This window comes from Emydura macquarii, unplaced genomic scaffold (genome assembly GCF_026122565.2).
Source record: "Emydura macquarii macquarii isolate MOO-44397 ecotype Brisbane River unplaced genomic scaffold, CSIRO-AGI_Emac_v2 contig_1713, whole genome shotgun sequence".
In the NCBI taxonomy this organism is placed as follows: Eukaryota; Metazoa; Chordata; order Testudines; family Chelidae; genus Emydura; species Emydura macquarii.
In genome coordinates, this window is record NW_027131850.1 from 2,114,476 (window position 1) to 2,129,790 (window position 15,315).

Consider the following 15,315-nt stretch of genomic DNA (forward strand, 5'->3'; position numbering starts at 1 on the left):
GTACTGTAAGGAAAAAACATGCATTTGCAAGGAGATGGGTTAGATGTTAATAGGCCTTTTCTGTCTCTATTTTATTCAATTAAGAACTGAGCTGAACTGTGGCAGAGGTGCCCATGGCTCAGCAGAGACTTTTACAGTTGTAGGAAGAAATGAGGGTATCTAGGGTATATTGAGGGGATGTAGGAAAGGATGAAAGGAGATAATTGGGGCCTGCTTGAAGTTGTGGGAAGGTGTAGGACAACCTTGAATGGGTTTAGATAGTTCAGGCAAGCCACTAAGCTTTTGTGGATCATCCAACAATAATTATTGCATTGAAAGGGAAGTACATGGAGAAAGAATATGCTGTTAGGAGAAGTTAAGAATGTCTGGCTTATTCTTATTGGAAAATAATGCTTTGAATTAATAGATATTTTTAGAATTGTCAAAAACTTACCAAATTGATCAATATAAATTGTAACACTTCTGCAATCAAAGAAAGCTATTCTTTTGACAGTGGTCTTTTTTCTTTATGACCAGTTAAGCAACACAGGCTATGTCTAGACTGATCAATTAATCTGGATCGATTGAGCGGAAGTGGTGACCGCTCTATTGACCCAGAAATCAACGCTATTAATCCACCTTCGCCAGGTGGAGTAACACTGTGTCGATGGGAGCGCATTTCCCGTTGGCACAGCGAACTGAAGACACTGCGGTAAGTAGGAGTTAGGAAAGCGATGGGAGATATGCAAGCTACTTGAATTTGGTGGCAAGTATAGAGATAGTCATATTGATTTAACAGTTTTCCCTATCCAGATAACAGATTAGACTATACTGTTCTCTTACGGAGTGGGTGATGGACGGCCTTTTCTTATTCACAGTTCTTTATTTCAGACCACCAGTTAGTAGGGCACTGCCACAGCCTGAAAAACTTCAGACAAATAACGTTGGCAAAAAAAAGAGACCAATAGAGGTAAGGAAAACCACAGACAGACATCTTTTTTTCTATTTTAACATTCCTTTAATCCAGTTTTTTGAGTATTCTGTCCAAAAAGATTGATTTGCTTATCAGTAAAGTGAATGCTTGTATATGGTAAAGTTAGCATAAAGAGAGAAATATTTAGTAGTGTTTATGTACACAGCAACAAATTTCTTTTTTGGGGAGGGAATCCAATAGGATCGTTTATCTTTCATTTTTCTCTTGATCCCTGAAAGGTCCAATGTCACCCCACCTCACAAACATGTCTGAGCCACAGCTTTCTTCAGAGTCTATCAGTTACAGAAACAGCACATTCAGCCTATGTGGTATGGAGTCCCTCTTGGGTGAGTGTAGGGTATCAGTATAATATCACACTAGGCGAGAACTCTGATTTTTTTCATGTGGCCATGCGTTGTATTATTAGTAAGTCACTAAACCAGACAAACAAAGTATATTTAATTCTGAAGTTTATTCAGAGGAATGCAGTAAATTTATCTCTGTTCTTTTTGTATGAAATGCTCTCCCTAAACTCATCTGTAAATTCACCTGAACTCTCGACTACCGTCTTCTCCTTCAAAACTTTGTTCAAAATTCACCTCTGCTGAAGCTTATAAGTAATCGGTCAATTAATGATGCCTTTAGGGTTAGGTGGGATTAGACCCGAATCTTGCAGTTAGATCTGATTGTAGGATTTGGGGCCTTAATTAGTATTTTCTCTCTCTTTCTCTCCCCCTGATCATGTTTTTTTTTAATTCTATGTTTGACTGTACCCCATCCCTTCACCTTTCATATGTGATTTGTTTGCTTAAATTGCAAGCTCTTACATTTGGGAACATGTCTTCATCTGTGTCATTGTCAAGCACAGTGGGGCCCCGATCATCATTAGGCATCTGAATGCTATTGTAATATAAATATTAAATAAAATTCTCACCATATTGGAAATATAGATTATTAATGAATGTTCAAGGAAATATTTGGCATAGTATTACATGTAGAATTTTGCCATGAAGCTTTTGGAATTTTTAGGCACCATCTCAGCATTCCAATTCCCCTAGTCATCCAAAATGAAGATCAGATAGACTATGGGAATATGAAACTGGTGAAAAATACTAATCATACTAGTGTCTTAGCATCTTGTATATCAAATGAGTTGTATTCTCTTTGCCAGATGAGGCTGTGTATACTATCTTCTGTGAAAAATGTATTTCCATTAACATCCACCAAAAGATAATAGCATGAAATATGGGGAAAATATGATGCACTGATGTAATTGGTAGCAGATCGTCTCAGATGTTTTTGGGCATCATTAAAAATTTATTTTTGATTGGAATATAGGCAAGTACACGTGTTTAAAAATAAAGCACTAGAAAAGCTTTTTTCATAAAGAAGTTTAAATTATGTAATAGACTTAAATCTGTTTTCTTAGGATCTGGTGTTGGAGTTGGTATTTGGGTACCGAGGCAAGGACTGCAGGAACAATGTGCACTATTTGAATGATGGTGCTGATATAATTTATCATACTGCATCTGTTGGGATTCTGTATAATGTGGCAACAGGTAGGAAAATTTTTCAGTTCATGCGTACAAGAGACACCTATGTGATAACCAGCATACTTAAAATATTAGTGCTGTCTGGAAAAATTGAAAAATAATCATTTATGGAAGAAAATCTAGCTAAAAGTGCAAGAGTATTTGATCTGTATTATTCATGCTTTGTAGGTCAAAAGAGATCTGACTAAATCTCTGGGGGGACAATTTTTGGAAGGAGATATAAAAGTGCAATTATTTCAATACCAATTTTCTTAACTCAATAGTACTCCATCTCTATGTAACAGCAGCATGTGTGTTCAAAAAGTAATTGTCTTCACATTTTCAGCTGACAGCAATGTACTGCAAAAGAATCTCTAATTTAGATGGCGTTGCAATTTTGTCACTGTGATGCTGCGGCAATCCTATAGACATATCAAAGTGTTCTGGCAAGTCTTCCATGTTATGGTTGCCATCTTAGATTCCCTCCTGTCAAGAAAGATGAGATGTGCTGCTACTGTTTGAATTTTTCTAAGCTTTATTTTTATACACTATTCTGGGTTGGGTCTGTGGTCAAAGAGGAATTTCAAAACTAAAATTAAAGTTTCTGTTCCAGCTGCGGAAACTAGATGGAGCAAATTCTGACAATGGCTCATGAGACCTAAAATGTTTCATTTTAGTTTTAAACTTAATGCACTTAAAATTTCAGCATTGCTGCAAGCAGTTTTCTCTTAAACTAAATCAAAATGGCAGACACAGGGAATGTGTACAGAATGTGCCACATGTGTAGACAATAATGTACAGTGAAAGCTTCTGTGGGACCTTTAATTCATCACATGTTTATAAAGGGAAGACAGTATAGAAATGCATGTGTTATGATTTTCACTGACTTTTGTTAAATATGATATGAGCATGTGAATGCATTTGAGTGGCCACATTACTTAGCTATGTAGATCATCCAAAAAATGTGCCAATAAAATCTTTGTACACACAACAGCTTCATGTTTTCCGTATATGTTACAGAAAAACTATTTTAGAAATGTTTGAGACATATCATTGGGACTATTTTTATGTCTTCATTTGTTAAACTAGCATCTCCTCTCAATCCTTCCATGCCATGTATGTTAGTTCACCAAATACCCGTAATACTACTGTTAAATGCTACACTTAGACTTTCAAAGGGCTTATGATTCCCTATCTTCATCTGTGTATTTTGAAAATACTGGCAATTTGCCTGGTGGTTTGAATTTGGGAAGCATTACTCTCAGGTCAACTGTGTACCAAAAGCATTACAATATCCTCGCAAAACATGCATTTTATCATATCTTTTGCTTAGTATAAGAACAGCGCCATTTCTTGTCTGCAAATTCATGGCCAGTACATCTGCCATCTTCAAGGTTGTCCCTTACTAGAGATAGGAGTCTTTGGCTCAGTTTTTATTGGCCACCAATGCTGTACCTCTGCCCACGAAGGCCTCCTTGGAATCGCTGGCATGTTGTGCATTCCAGAACGAGGTCACCTATTCCTCCAGTAGCCTCTCTTCCTAAACCTCCATTGCTACAGCCACAGACAGTGGTTGTTCCAGAAGATCTGGTTTAGCCTGAACCATTGTTACAGGTGCCACAGGAGATTCCATTGGCTCCGCTTCCTTCCTCCTCTCTGTTGCCAGACAACTCTGTGATGCCAATTCTCTTGTTCCTGAGGATTTTAAATCATATCTTCCTGAGGTGCATGGCTTCAGCCTTTGGTATTCAGGCTGAGTTTGTTGGATATTCTCCAATCCTCAGCTCCAAGGAGATTGATTCTCTCTATAAATGAAGCAATCTTGGTACCGGCAAAGATCCTAATACTTCAACTTTCTTACGCCCACAATGAAGTGTACGGATAAAAGATACCACGTACCTGTGCATAGTTTTCAAGTGCTTCTACTCACATCCAGCGCCTAACTCTCATATTGTAACAGCAGCTAATGCGAAGTTAAGATGGGGGAGAGAGAAGTTGACACCAAAGAACAAGGACTCTAAAAGATAGGACTTATTTGGGAAAATTTATTCTGCCTCATCCTTACAAATGCTCATTGCCAATCATCAGGTACTTTTATCAAAGTATGATTTCCCAAATTGGGAAACAATGGCAAAAATTTTAGATAAGTTGCCAGAATCCATCAGGGAAGAGTTTAAGACTTTCATTGTGGAAGGTGAACTAATGGCAAAAACTACAGTCAGCTTTTGGACATGGCTGACACTTTCTCTAGAGTTATGGCCTGTGCTGTAACAATGAGAACGGCCTCATGGTTCCAGAACTCTGGTATATATCCTGAGGTCCAACAGAGGATTGAGGATCTACCCTTTGATGGTCAATTTTTGTTATCAGAGAAAAATGACAAAATGTTACATTCCTTTAAAGACTCTTGAGCTACGATTCATTTGCTGGGGATTTTTATCCCAGTGTTAAAGAGGCATCACTTTCTAGGGCAGCAGCAGCAGCATTATTGCCCTCAGTAGCTCTTTAGGTTGGATTATCTTGCTAGACAACAAGACTTTTCCAGAAAGGCACAGAAGTCTTATACAACGTCTTCTGGTCCCAATTTCAATCAGTCAGCCCGTTCTTCATCAGTTTTGGGCATGCAGCTAATTTGACTCTCTTTCTGAAGCCGGCATTCCAAACTTGCTACAAGCAGGCAAATGTCCCACCTTCAGCCATCTTAACCACTCACTCCACAAGGGCTCAGGTGTCATCAGCAGCATTCCTCACAACAGGTTACGATCCAGGATATCTGCAGAGCCATGACCTGGTTGGTGTTTCATCCCTTTGCATCCCACTATGCCATCACCAAACAGGCCTGCGATGATGCCAGTTTCTGAAGAGCAGTGTTGCAGTCAGCATGTCCACCTCCTGGGATACTACTTGTGAGTCACTTAACATGGAATGGACATGAGCAAGCATTCAAAGAAGAAAAAACAGTTACTAATCTTTTGTAATTGTTGTTCTTCGAGATGTGCTGCTCATGTCCAGTCCATGACCCAATCAGCTATCCCTCTCTGTGTTATCCAGGAAGAAGGAACTGAGAGGGCACAGGGTGGCACTTCTTATTCTAGCGCATAAGCGCACAGCTCCAGTGGGCGCTAGAACTGACCTGACGGATACCACTGAGGGAAAAATATTTGGCAATAGTACACACGGGGCACACACATACATGGAATGGACATGAGCAACACATCTTGAAGAACAACAATTACAAAAGGTTAGTAACCATTTTTTCCTGGCTCCAAGCTCTATACACAGAATACTATGTCATCATTCTCTATAAAATATTAGAAGGGGATTTTTTCAAATGTAATCATTACTATATATACATAAATGTTTTAACAAACGTATTAATTTCTTATATTTTTATTTAGGCTCTCAGTCTTTTTACCAGGAACATAACGATGACATTCTGTGCCTCACTGTAAATCAGCACCCCAAGTTTATCAACCTTGTGGCAACTGGCCAAGTAGGTATGTTTGTATTTTTTTTAAATGCAGTTAACATATAAGCATGAAGTTAGGGTCATTTGAGTTCCTGAATAAAACATAAAGATTATTTGATTATGCTATCTCCGTTTGCATGAGTGTTACTCAGTTACCTGTCCTCTTTATCTTTTTCTGGAGTGTAATTTAATAAAATTAAACAAAAATTATCAAGAGGCTTAGGAAGCCAAAGCCTATATTTTTCTTGGAGAGTTATAAAAAAGTAATTTTGGACATTTTGAGCCCCACTTAAGTTAGTCTGTACTTTCATTTAATCTCCTGATTTGTGTTAGGACTTCATCATCATCATAAAGTCTTTCCAACCAACTCAACAGTGGTCTGTTAATGAAACGGAGACAAATGAAAAACATTTAATTAAAAATAGCCTACATTTTTATCTTAAATGGAAAAATAGTTGTGAATTTACTATAATGTTATCCCACCATACAGGTTTACAGTATTCTGTAACTACTGTGCTCATAATAGATTGTTTTAACCTCCTAAACAGAGCCAAAGCAGTAATGAGTTTTTCACTTTAGATAATCTAGATTTTATTAAAAACATATATATATTAAAATGACATTAAAGTTGACATGTAAGCTCACCAAAAAAAAAAAAAAAAAAAGAATTCCTTACAACAGTATTCTTATATCAACACTATTTTGTCTAGGCATTGCAGCACAATACAATCCTCTGTCAGTTCCACAGCACAAATACATGTTACATATCTTTTAATGTTTCTTAGTAAATAATAGCACATGTTGAGTGTTTTAGAGTCTAGAAAATGTAGGAAGCAGATTGATTTAACAAGAACAGATTCTTATTTCTCTTTAAAAATTTTGTATTGAAGTCACTGCTAAAAAGAACTGGGCAAGTAATGGATTTTTCAGCTCAGTGGCAATTTTGAAAAGTTGAAAAAAATATTTCATGTTGGACTGAAAACAAAAATGTTCAAAATTTTTGGCAAATGAAAAGTTAAAAAAATTAAAATTTGCTTCAGGTTGAGTAAAACATCTTTTTGACAAAAATAAAATGTTTTGATTAGATTTTGATAATTTTTAAATAGGTTTACTCAAAAAATGCAGACTGGGATGTGCGGAATACAATGGCACTACAAAACTATGGTTCTTTGCTTATTTTGTTTCCCTTTGTGCTTCTTCGCCTAAGAGGAAACATAGGACCCTTAATGCTTGTTTGCCCCATAATCATTCTGTAAAGCAGCTAACAATAGAATGACTTCTTCCTTGTTTTCTAACCTGGATTTAGGAATAAAAAGCAGGAACAGATGACTCCACAGAAATAAAACTGTTATCATGCAAATAATCCTAGTAATTAAAAGAGGGGAGAGATTTTTTTAAAAAAAAGATAAAATAAAATACAAAATCTAAGCAAAACAATTTTTAAAGTTTTGCACTGGCATTAAGGTTATTTTAACATACTTATTTGTTTTTGTTATTTTTAACAGTTCTATAACTTGCATCAACATAGTTTTGACATAATGCAGTCTCCAAAGATTTACAGAAATATTATTTTAATGTATTTTCAAATTGTAACAGCATGGTAACAGAGTCTCTGTAGACTTGCATTGATATAGTTGTGACATCAGAATCTCTCTTTACAATGTATTATGATGAGCTAAATCCATTATGTCATGCAGGATGCTTAACTACTTTCCTGATTTGAGCATGCTCCTGTGTAATGCTGATCAGCCATCACTCTACTGAAGTAAATGGGAGTTGAGGATGTTCAGTATTTGTCAGGATCAGTCCCTTTACTAATATACCATCTCAAACATTATTTTCCTCTGGGTATTTATTCACTTTTTTGGCTAGCATGCCTTGAAACTTGTAAAAATGATATTAATTTAGAGATTGGCAGAGAAGGACCTGAGATATAGACCCAAGTGACATTTGTACATTCTATAACTCACACAACTGAAGACAAAATGTATTCATGCTAGCTGTTTGTATTCCAAATGTGACTGAAACCACTTAGACATTAGACATCAATATTTGTTAGTTCAGCTTTAACTATAATAGCAGTATTGTTCTGCTGTAATGCAAGGAGATGACCTCAAAGCGTGTATTAAGAAATTACACTTTATATAGCATATATTTTCATGAACACTTACCTTATTTCTGGTCTAATTATTTTTCTGCTGCTTTTCCATTACAGGAGACTCAGCAGATATGTCAGGTAAGGGAAATAAAATTTTAACATCTCCAGGTATAGTTAGACATCTACAACTTTATAGAGCAATAAGTTTTGAGAATATATTTCAAGTTTAAAATCACATATCAATAATTCACTGCCACAGCACTGAACATAAAGCACAATAGCTCAGTAAATTGTAAAAATAGAATATTTCCTTTACCAAAAATCAAAACATTCAAAAGAACACATTTTTAAATGATTTTTGCTGAAACATATTCCCTTGTTGCTGCCCAGTGATAAACTATTTCTAACATATGCTGCCATTATACCATACGTATACAAACATGGAGTTTTTATAGAAGCTATTGGGGCTGACAACTAACATTTGTTTTAGACCATTCAATTGAACAATTTTGTAATGTATATATTTAAAGCAATATTCCACTGAGGAGGCCTAGGTGACTGAGTGAATAAAGTAATCACCTTTCATATCTACTGTATGAATGTCATACAATTACTACCAATGATCCAAAATGATTGTTATGATGTCAGTTTAATTTTGTGATGCATCATTTTGGGTCTTTTGATAGTTGTGTTTGAGCTATTTTTAGTAATAAATTGTTTCTTAGCTTTAATTTTAAGGATCCATCACCATCATGTGTGAGTGAGTTCATTGTTGGGCAGTCATTGTAGTGGTCTGTCACACATTAGACACAGAGATGCATAAATGCGGGTTTGTGTGTATATAGATAATATGATAAAAATTATGCAGTGATGGGCAGATGTGCAGTGAAATGTAAAAGTATGTTGATTTTTTTTGGAATATGCCAAATTATGGTTGCATTAGGGATGTGAGAGAGAATACAAAGGAGCCTTTTTCCAACCAATACTCCTATGTAAGAGGTATGGCTGTTTGCATGAGTTCAGGAGGAACCCCTCTGGTGCTGCATATTGTCTTCAGCCACCACCACTTAAGCACATCTGCTTCTTCACTGACCCTACTATCATAGCTTTAGTTCTTAATAAACCTGTATAATTCCTGATGGCATTGTCTGGGTCCTGCACTATGTTCTCACTTCTTTGTCGAGCTACCAGACTAGAATCTAGGTTGCTGCTCCTCTTCATTATGATGTTGCAAGTATCTCCATGTCAAATTGTTTGTTGGCATCAGGATCGGAATGGTACATGAGGTGCTGCATTGACTGTGGAACAAGCCTGATTCATGCTAGTGCAGATTTCTTCTGCCCTGTTTGCCCCTGGAATCTTCTCCCTGGGTAAAAAGAGAGAAGAGACCCCACAAAATGCATCACTCCACTAGGACAAACACTTAGCAGTTAGACCATGAGCTCCATGAGGGAGGAGCAAGATCAAGGCAGAGACCTTGAAAACAGCACAATCAAACAGAGGGAACCACATTCTCCTTTCAGCTAACCCTGTTGTGGTAGACTTACTCAAATCCACATTTGTGAAGTCTAGGTGAAGACCGTCTGGTCTTCTTCACTTTATCCAAGATGCACAAACTTTCAGCTCAGGCTGTCAGGCAGGCCAAGAGATTAGGGCAGCCCAAGATTTTTCCAGGGAGGATGCTGAAGAGAAAAAGACTGTTCAAAATCCAGGATAAAGCCCTGCATCTGTTTCACTTTCCACAAGGAGGTAAAGGAGTTTGTTAAATAATTCTGGGGCATTCCAGAAGCTTGCTTTGCCCTGCAATAATGCACCATTTAAACCATCTGCCTATAACATCCTATAAGACTTTGGGATAACATTCAAATGAGTCAATGGCAGTAACTCTCGTGTCACCAAATGAAGGGGTCATTTTCATGAAAGAAAATTCTTACAGAAAGCACAGGAGGAATAATGAACTGGTTCCAAATATCATTTTGATGTGTTCAGCCATGGCATTATGCACTAAGGCAGGGGTGGGGAACCTTTTTTCTGGGAAGGGCCTGATGGTGGCCCTGGCGGCGGGGGGGAATTCGGCGGCGGGCACTGCCCCCCCGCCCCCATGGAGCCCCGCCGCCGCCGTGAAACCACGCCGCCACCAAATTCCCCCCCGCCGCCGGGACCAGACCGAATGATTTCGCGGGCCGGACGTTCCCCACCCCTGCACTAAGGCATTAACCATTAAGCTGAAGGCTCTAGATCCAGACTTCATAATGGATCAAAAGTAGGTTAGATGAACATTTAGATTTAGAAGAAATCTAGATGAAAAACAGATTTAGATTAAATCTATTTGATTTCCAAGTTTTTGTGTAGTGATTCCCTGAACAAGGTTCTTCCGTTTTACTTATTAATATTTACTTATTAATATCCACGAGGAGGTGGATCCTCTAGTGAAGGCCAGAGCACCATAATTCCAGGTCAAGCACAGACTGATCACCATTCATTTTAGAATAAAGACTTTTTTGGATGGGGCCCTATGGCAAGCTCTTTGAGTTCTCACAGATTTGTTTTCTTTTCTCTCTTTTATCAGACAGAGGAGTAAGATGCAATGAAACAGGCCTTGTTTCATCTTTGGCCATTAGGCCTCTCGCAAGTGTGCTAGAGCAGGATTACTTTGCAGAGGTTTACTCTGCTGTTTGCCAGTACCAAAGAGACCAGGGGCCTCTGAGTACTTTTAGATCTGACATCACTCAGTCCCATTGTGCCTTACAGGAAATTCAAGATGGAAACAACCTGGATAGTTATAGCAGCTGTGGAACCTGCAGGCATACCTGTGGCATACCTGCAAATATGTATTGCACTATCACATCGAAAATATTTGCTTTGCTGTGGGTCAAGAGAACTTTTAATTGACATTTTATCCTTACATTGCCCCCACCCTCACTGGCACATTCTGCTGTATCTCAACAACAGAGTTATGAAAGCTCAGTCAGCTCTAGAGGCTCCAAAAGTAATTTGTGAATCAGTACAGCTGTTTATTCATATGGGGTTTATTAGTAGCCTCAAGGAGAGTGAATTAGTGCGCTCTCAGAAATCTGTCCATTTGGAAACAGTCTTCAACATGTTCCAAAGTCTTGTCTACCTGTTCTAGGAGAGGTTTGACAAGGTAGTTTTCTTAGCAGCCCAGGAAGTAGGATGCCCATCCAAACAAATGAATCTTCCCAGAATTTTCACAAATTTGTTTCCCCATTTTGTGCTATTCAAGATTAAAAAAAAAAAAAAGAGCAGGGGGAGGGTTTCTATTTGATTATAGCAAATAGGATATGTAGCTTCATGCAGAAAATTGTCGTAGCAGAAAAGAGCCTTCTAAACCCACACTTGTAAGGCCACTTCATGAGCTGAAGGAGAGTCCTTTTGTCCTCCTCCTGCAGAGGTTATTACTGATTTTTCAAGTAGGCTTGTGCTGCTAAATCACTTACACACTTTTGACAGTCCCATCCCAGTCAGGATTGGGGCCTCATTGTACCAGACACTGTACACAGATTGCAAGCCATACTTAAACTGTATGCTTTTTGGGAAGGAACTGTCCTTGTGATGTCTAGCATAATGGGTCCCTGGTCTCTAGATGCTACCATAATACTAATAAATAATAATGTATATGCATATTGTGGAAAGATAATTCCTACCCCAGAGAGTTCACAATCTACGTCAGTGGTTCTCAACCAGGGTTATGCAGAGGACTTCCAGGGGATACATCAACTCATACAGATACTTGCCTAGTTTTACAACAGGCTACATAAAAAGCACTAGTGAAGTCAATACAAATTACTATTTCATACAGACAATGACTTGGGGTACGCAAAGCAAATCACTCCTGGAAGGGTATAGTAATCTGGAGGTTGAGAGCCACTGATCTAAGCAACACATACCAAGATACACACTTCTAGTTCTTCTGCCTCTGTAGGCCTGCCAGTTGTTCAGCTGGCATACTGCTTGATATAGCCTGCATTCCAGACTGGTGGGCACCTTGTATAAAAGGAAATTTTATTCTTGTCTTGTAAACTGACTTTCTGCAGAAAGCTCCAGTGTGAAAGCCCCAACCAGGTATTAAACCTGTGACAGGTTACATACTACTAGATAAGGAATGTTTCAAAGTTCTCAGATTTTGATTAATGTTTCAGGCTAAGTAAAGTTTTTAACTGGGGTTGAAAACAGTGGGAAAAACAGAGGACTGCTGGTATGAGGGACTCCGTTGGGCTTCAGAAGCCTAGCAACCAACTAGAGGGTGAAGCAACTTGCACCAATATAATGAGTAACAAGAAGTCCACAATCCAGACTTGCGGTCTTGTTTGCAAAAGGTCAGTTTATAAATTGAGACTATTAACCAAACAGTTTTATTTTTCTAGTGTTAAAATCCTCATTTGCTTTCAGTAGCAAAAATGTTGCCATTGTTTGTAAGCATAGAACAAATAATTTATGATTTTATATTCATTTAGCTACAGCTCCTTCTATCCACGTGTGGGATGCAATGAGCAAACAGACACTATCTATACTGCGATGCTATCATTCAAAGGGAGTTTGTTCAGTCAGTTTCAGTGCCACTGGCAAACTTCTCCTATCTGTAGGGCTGGATCCTGAACACACTATTACCATTTGGAAGTGGCAGGAAGGTAGGAAAGCATTTGTGTTTGTAGAATACATTTATAGCATTTGTGTTTGTAGAATACATTTATGTTGCTCCTAGTTAATCAAAAACACACACAAAAACTGCAACATAAAAATATTGGTTATCAACTGGCAAAAATGATTTTAATAAATGTTACTTACCATATATTGTACAAGTTAAAAGTAAGCTAAATGTGCTTAACCGTTGTGATAATTGCCAAATGTATTTCCAGTGCATTGTCCTTGTGAACATTGGATAAGAAAACCCCTTGACTCCAGTTATAATAATGAAAGCAAATCTTATGTTTCATTCAGTTTTGTATTGGTTCTGTGTCTTTCTGCTAAATAGAAATCTTTTCATACCCATAAGGAGTCCTCTAGAAGAAGCTGAAACTTTCAGAAATGTGATGCCTAAACTGCTCCTCCTGTATAATCTCTGGAACTGCATCACAGGCCCAACTACAGTAAACAGTCATGCACAGCAGCTCTGTTCTGAGTTCAAGGTTTTAGGCCACAAGGACCTTGGATTTTGTTGCCCATCCTCTCTTCTGAACTGTCCTGCTCCTTCTCTCTTTCCCCTTTCCATCTGGCAAGTCCATACTCAGACCATGGCTACAAAGGTGCTGGTGCAGCCAGAACTCTGAACCCTGGGTGCAGACATGATACACTACCCTATGGCTAGCCACCTTCTCATCTGGTGGTCTCTGCTGACCAAGGAGAAACCCTTCAGGAGTGATGAGTGGATGGAGTGAAAATGACCCCTCACTGTATGTATGTGTCTGTCATCATTGGCAGTCAGATCCCTACAGAGACTGGTGCATGTTCAGTGTGAACATGGACAAAGGTAGAGTCTCTGTAGTATGTTTAGTGGGGACCTGTCTAGTAAGTTTCTCCTTACCATTTCTGTTCTTCCACTGTCCTAAACTTGCTCATCCTCAAGAATTCGTATGGCTCCATCTGGATAGCTACAGAGCCATCATGTTCTTCCTGGATAGAACAAAATACTTTAAGAAGTCAGATACTTTGTTCATCTGCTCTGTTGGTAAGAACAAAGTATCTAAAACAACCATCTTCCAATAGGTCAGAACATCTAATTTTGAAAACTATGTATAGCCTGGAAAGGCACCATCTTCAAGTCTTAGAGAACATTCAACAACATCAGTCTACTCATCTTGGACAGAGAGAAATAGAGCAGCTTTGGAGAAAATCTGCAGAGCAGCCCTCTGGCAATCTCTGCATATTTAGACGAGATGATAGAGCTGTGATTTTCAGAGAACTCAAACTAGTTAGGCTCCCAATTCCCATTGAGGTACAATAGGAGTAGGGCCCTTATCCTTAGGCTCCTTTGAAAATCTCAGCCTACAAATAGACACAGCATATTCACCAGATACTGTCTTTGGTCATCAGGTCTTTCAGTCTGCCATTCTTCTTTGATCTGTCTCCTCATTTCATTCCTCTCCCCCACACCACCTTTCTCTGTTCTGGAATTTTTCCTGCTTTGGTACATAGTTTGTATATATGTATAGCTTTCTAGGGTTTAGAGTAATGGAGATATGTCACTCCAGGATTTATATAGGAGGAATAGCTTGCGGTTTCAGCTACTTTTTTGACTACTGTGGGAATGAATAATTCATCAGTCAGACTCCAGAGTAAAGGATCCTCTGTTGGGAGAAGACATATATTTGTGGTCAATTCAAATTCTCCATTTTTTTTTTTGCCAGGTGCCAAAATTGCCAGCAGAGCTGGTCATAACCAACGTATATTTGTAGCAGAATTCAGACCGGATTCAGATACCCAGTTTGTTTCAGTGGGAGTAAAACATGTGAGGTTCTGGACCCTTGCTGGAAGAGCTCTTCTCAGTAAAAAAGGGCTACTGAGTTCAGTAGAAGATGCCCGGATGCAGACCATGCTATCTGTAGCTTTTGGAGCTGTATGTACCTTAACAAACTATTTTAAAATGCATACATACAAAACATCCTTTTTACATTTTATATCTGTACATGTAGTAAGATCCTGAACTTCTCTGCCATAGATACCTGTTTTCATGACAGACTGCTATAACCTGCTGATTAGTGAAACGGTATACTTTAACAATAACTTATTATTTCCAAAGCTTATTCATTAATTAAAAATAAGATCAATTCTCTTTAGAAAAAAGTTATGAATTCAGATACTCCCAGTGTTGTATGAACTTCATATGTATTGATTTTTGATCACTAAAAATATCCCCATCTAGTCCCATTCTACTTTATAACTTTACAAAAATGTTAAGAAAATTTTATCTTTAGGCAATAAATGACCATCTTCCATCCATGCTTATGTTCCAAGAAAAAATGTAACTAATCAAGGTCCAATTTTTTTAGGAATAAATGCATCCCACATATTGTGAATTAAGGTAGGAAGTTTATAAAAAAGTATAACAAAACATCCATACCACCCCAGGCTGTGAGTTCATCATATCTCACTAGGATCAGGGCTGAGCTCTACTTAGATGTGGTACCCCCATGAGAAATCTAGCATCTGTGGAAAGTTGATTGGTGTTTCAGTAGGTATCCCTTTTCCCTACAAGTCAATATTTAGTAGCCCAGCATAATTAGGTCATTGTACTGTGCCTTCTTTC

General features: G+C 38.1%; 1 protein-coding gene across 6 annotated transcripts in view; it reads left to right on the forward strand.

Moving 5' to 3' along the window:
- Positions 1 to 15,315, forward strand: part of EML5 (EMAP like 5) — a 261,963-nt gene that overhangs the window by 231,241 nt on the left and 15,407 nt on the right. For 3 of the 6 annotated variants that reach the window (XM_067556341.1, XM_067556340.1, XM_067556338.1), the window contains 6 exons: positions 871 to 949; positions 2,382 to 2,511; positions 5,883 to 5,981; positions 8,169 to 8,189; positions 12,527 to 12,700; positions 14,417 to 14,625. In XM_067556341.1, coding sequence (XP_067412442.1) covers positions 871 to 949; positions 2,382 to 2,511; positions 5,883 to 5,981; positions 8,169 to 8,189; positions 12,527 to 12,700; positions 14,417 to 14,625 — 712 coding nt within the window. Of the gene's footprint in view, positions 1 to 870; positions 950 to 1,191; positions 1,300 to 2,381; positions 2,512 to 5,882; positions 5,982 to 8,168; positions 8,190 to 12,526; positions 12,701 to 14,416; positions 14,626 to 15,315 lie in introns of all 6 variants that reach the window. The other 3 variants (XM_067556337.1, XM_067556336.1, XM_067556339.1) reach the window with 2 other exon arrangements.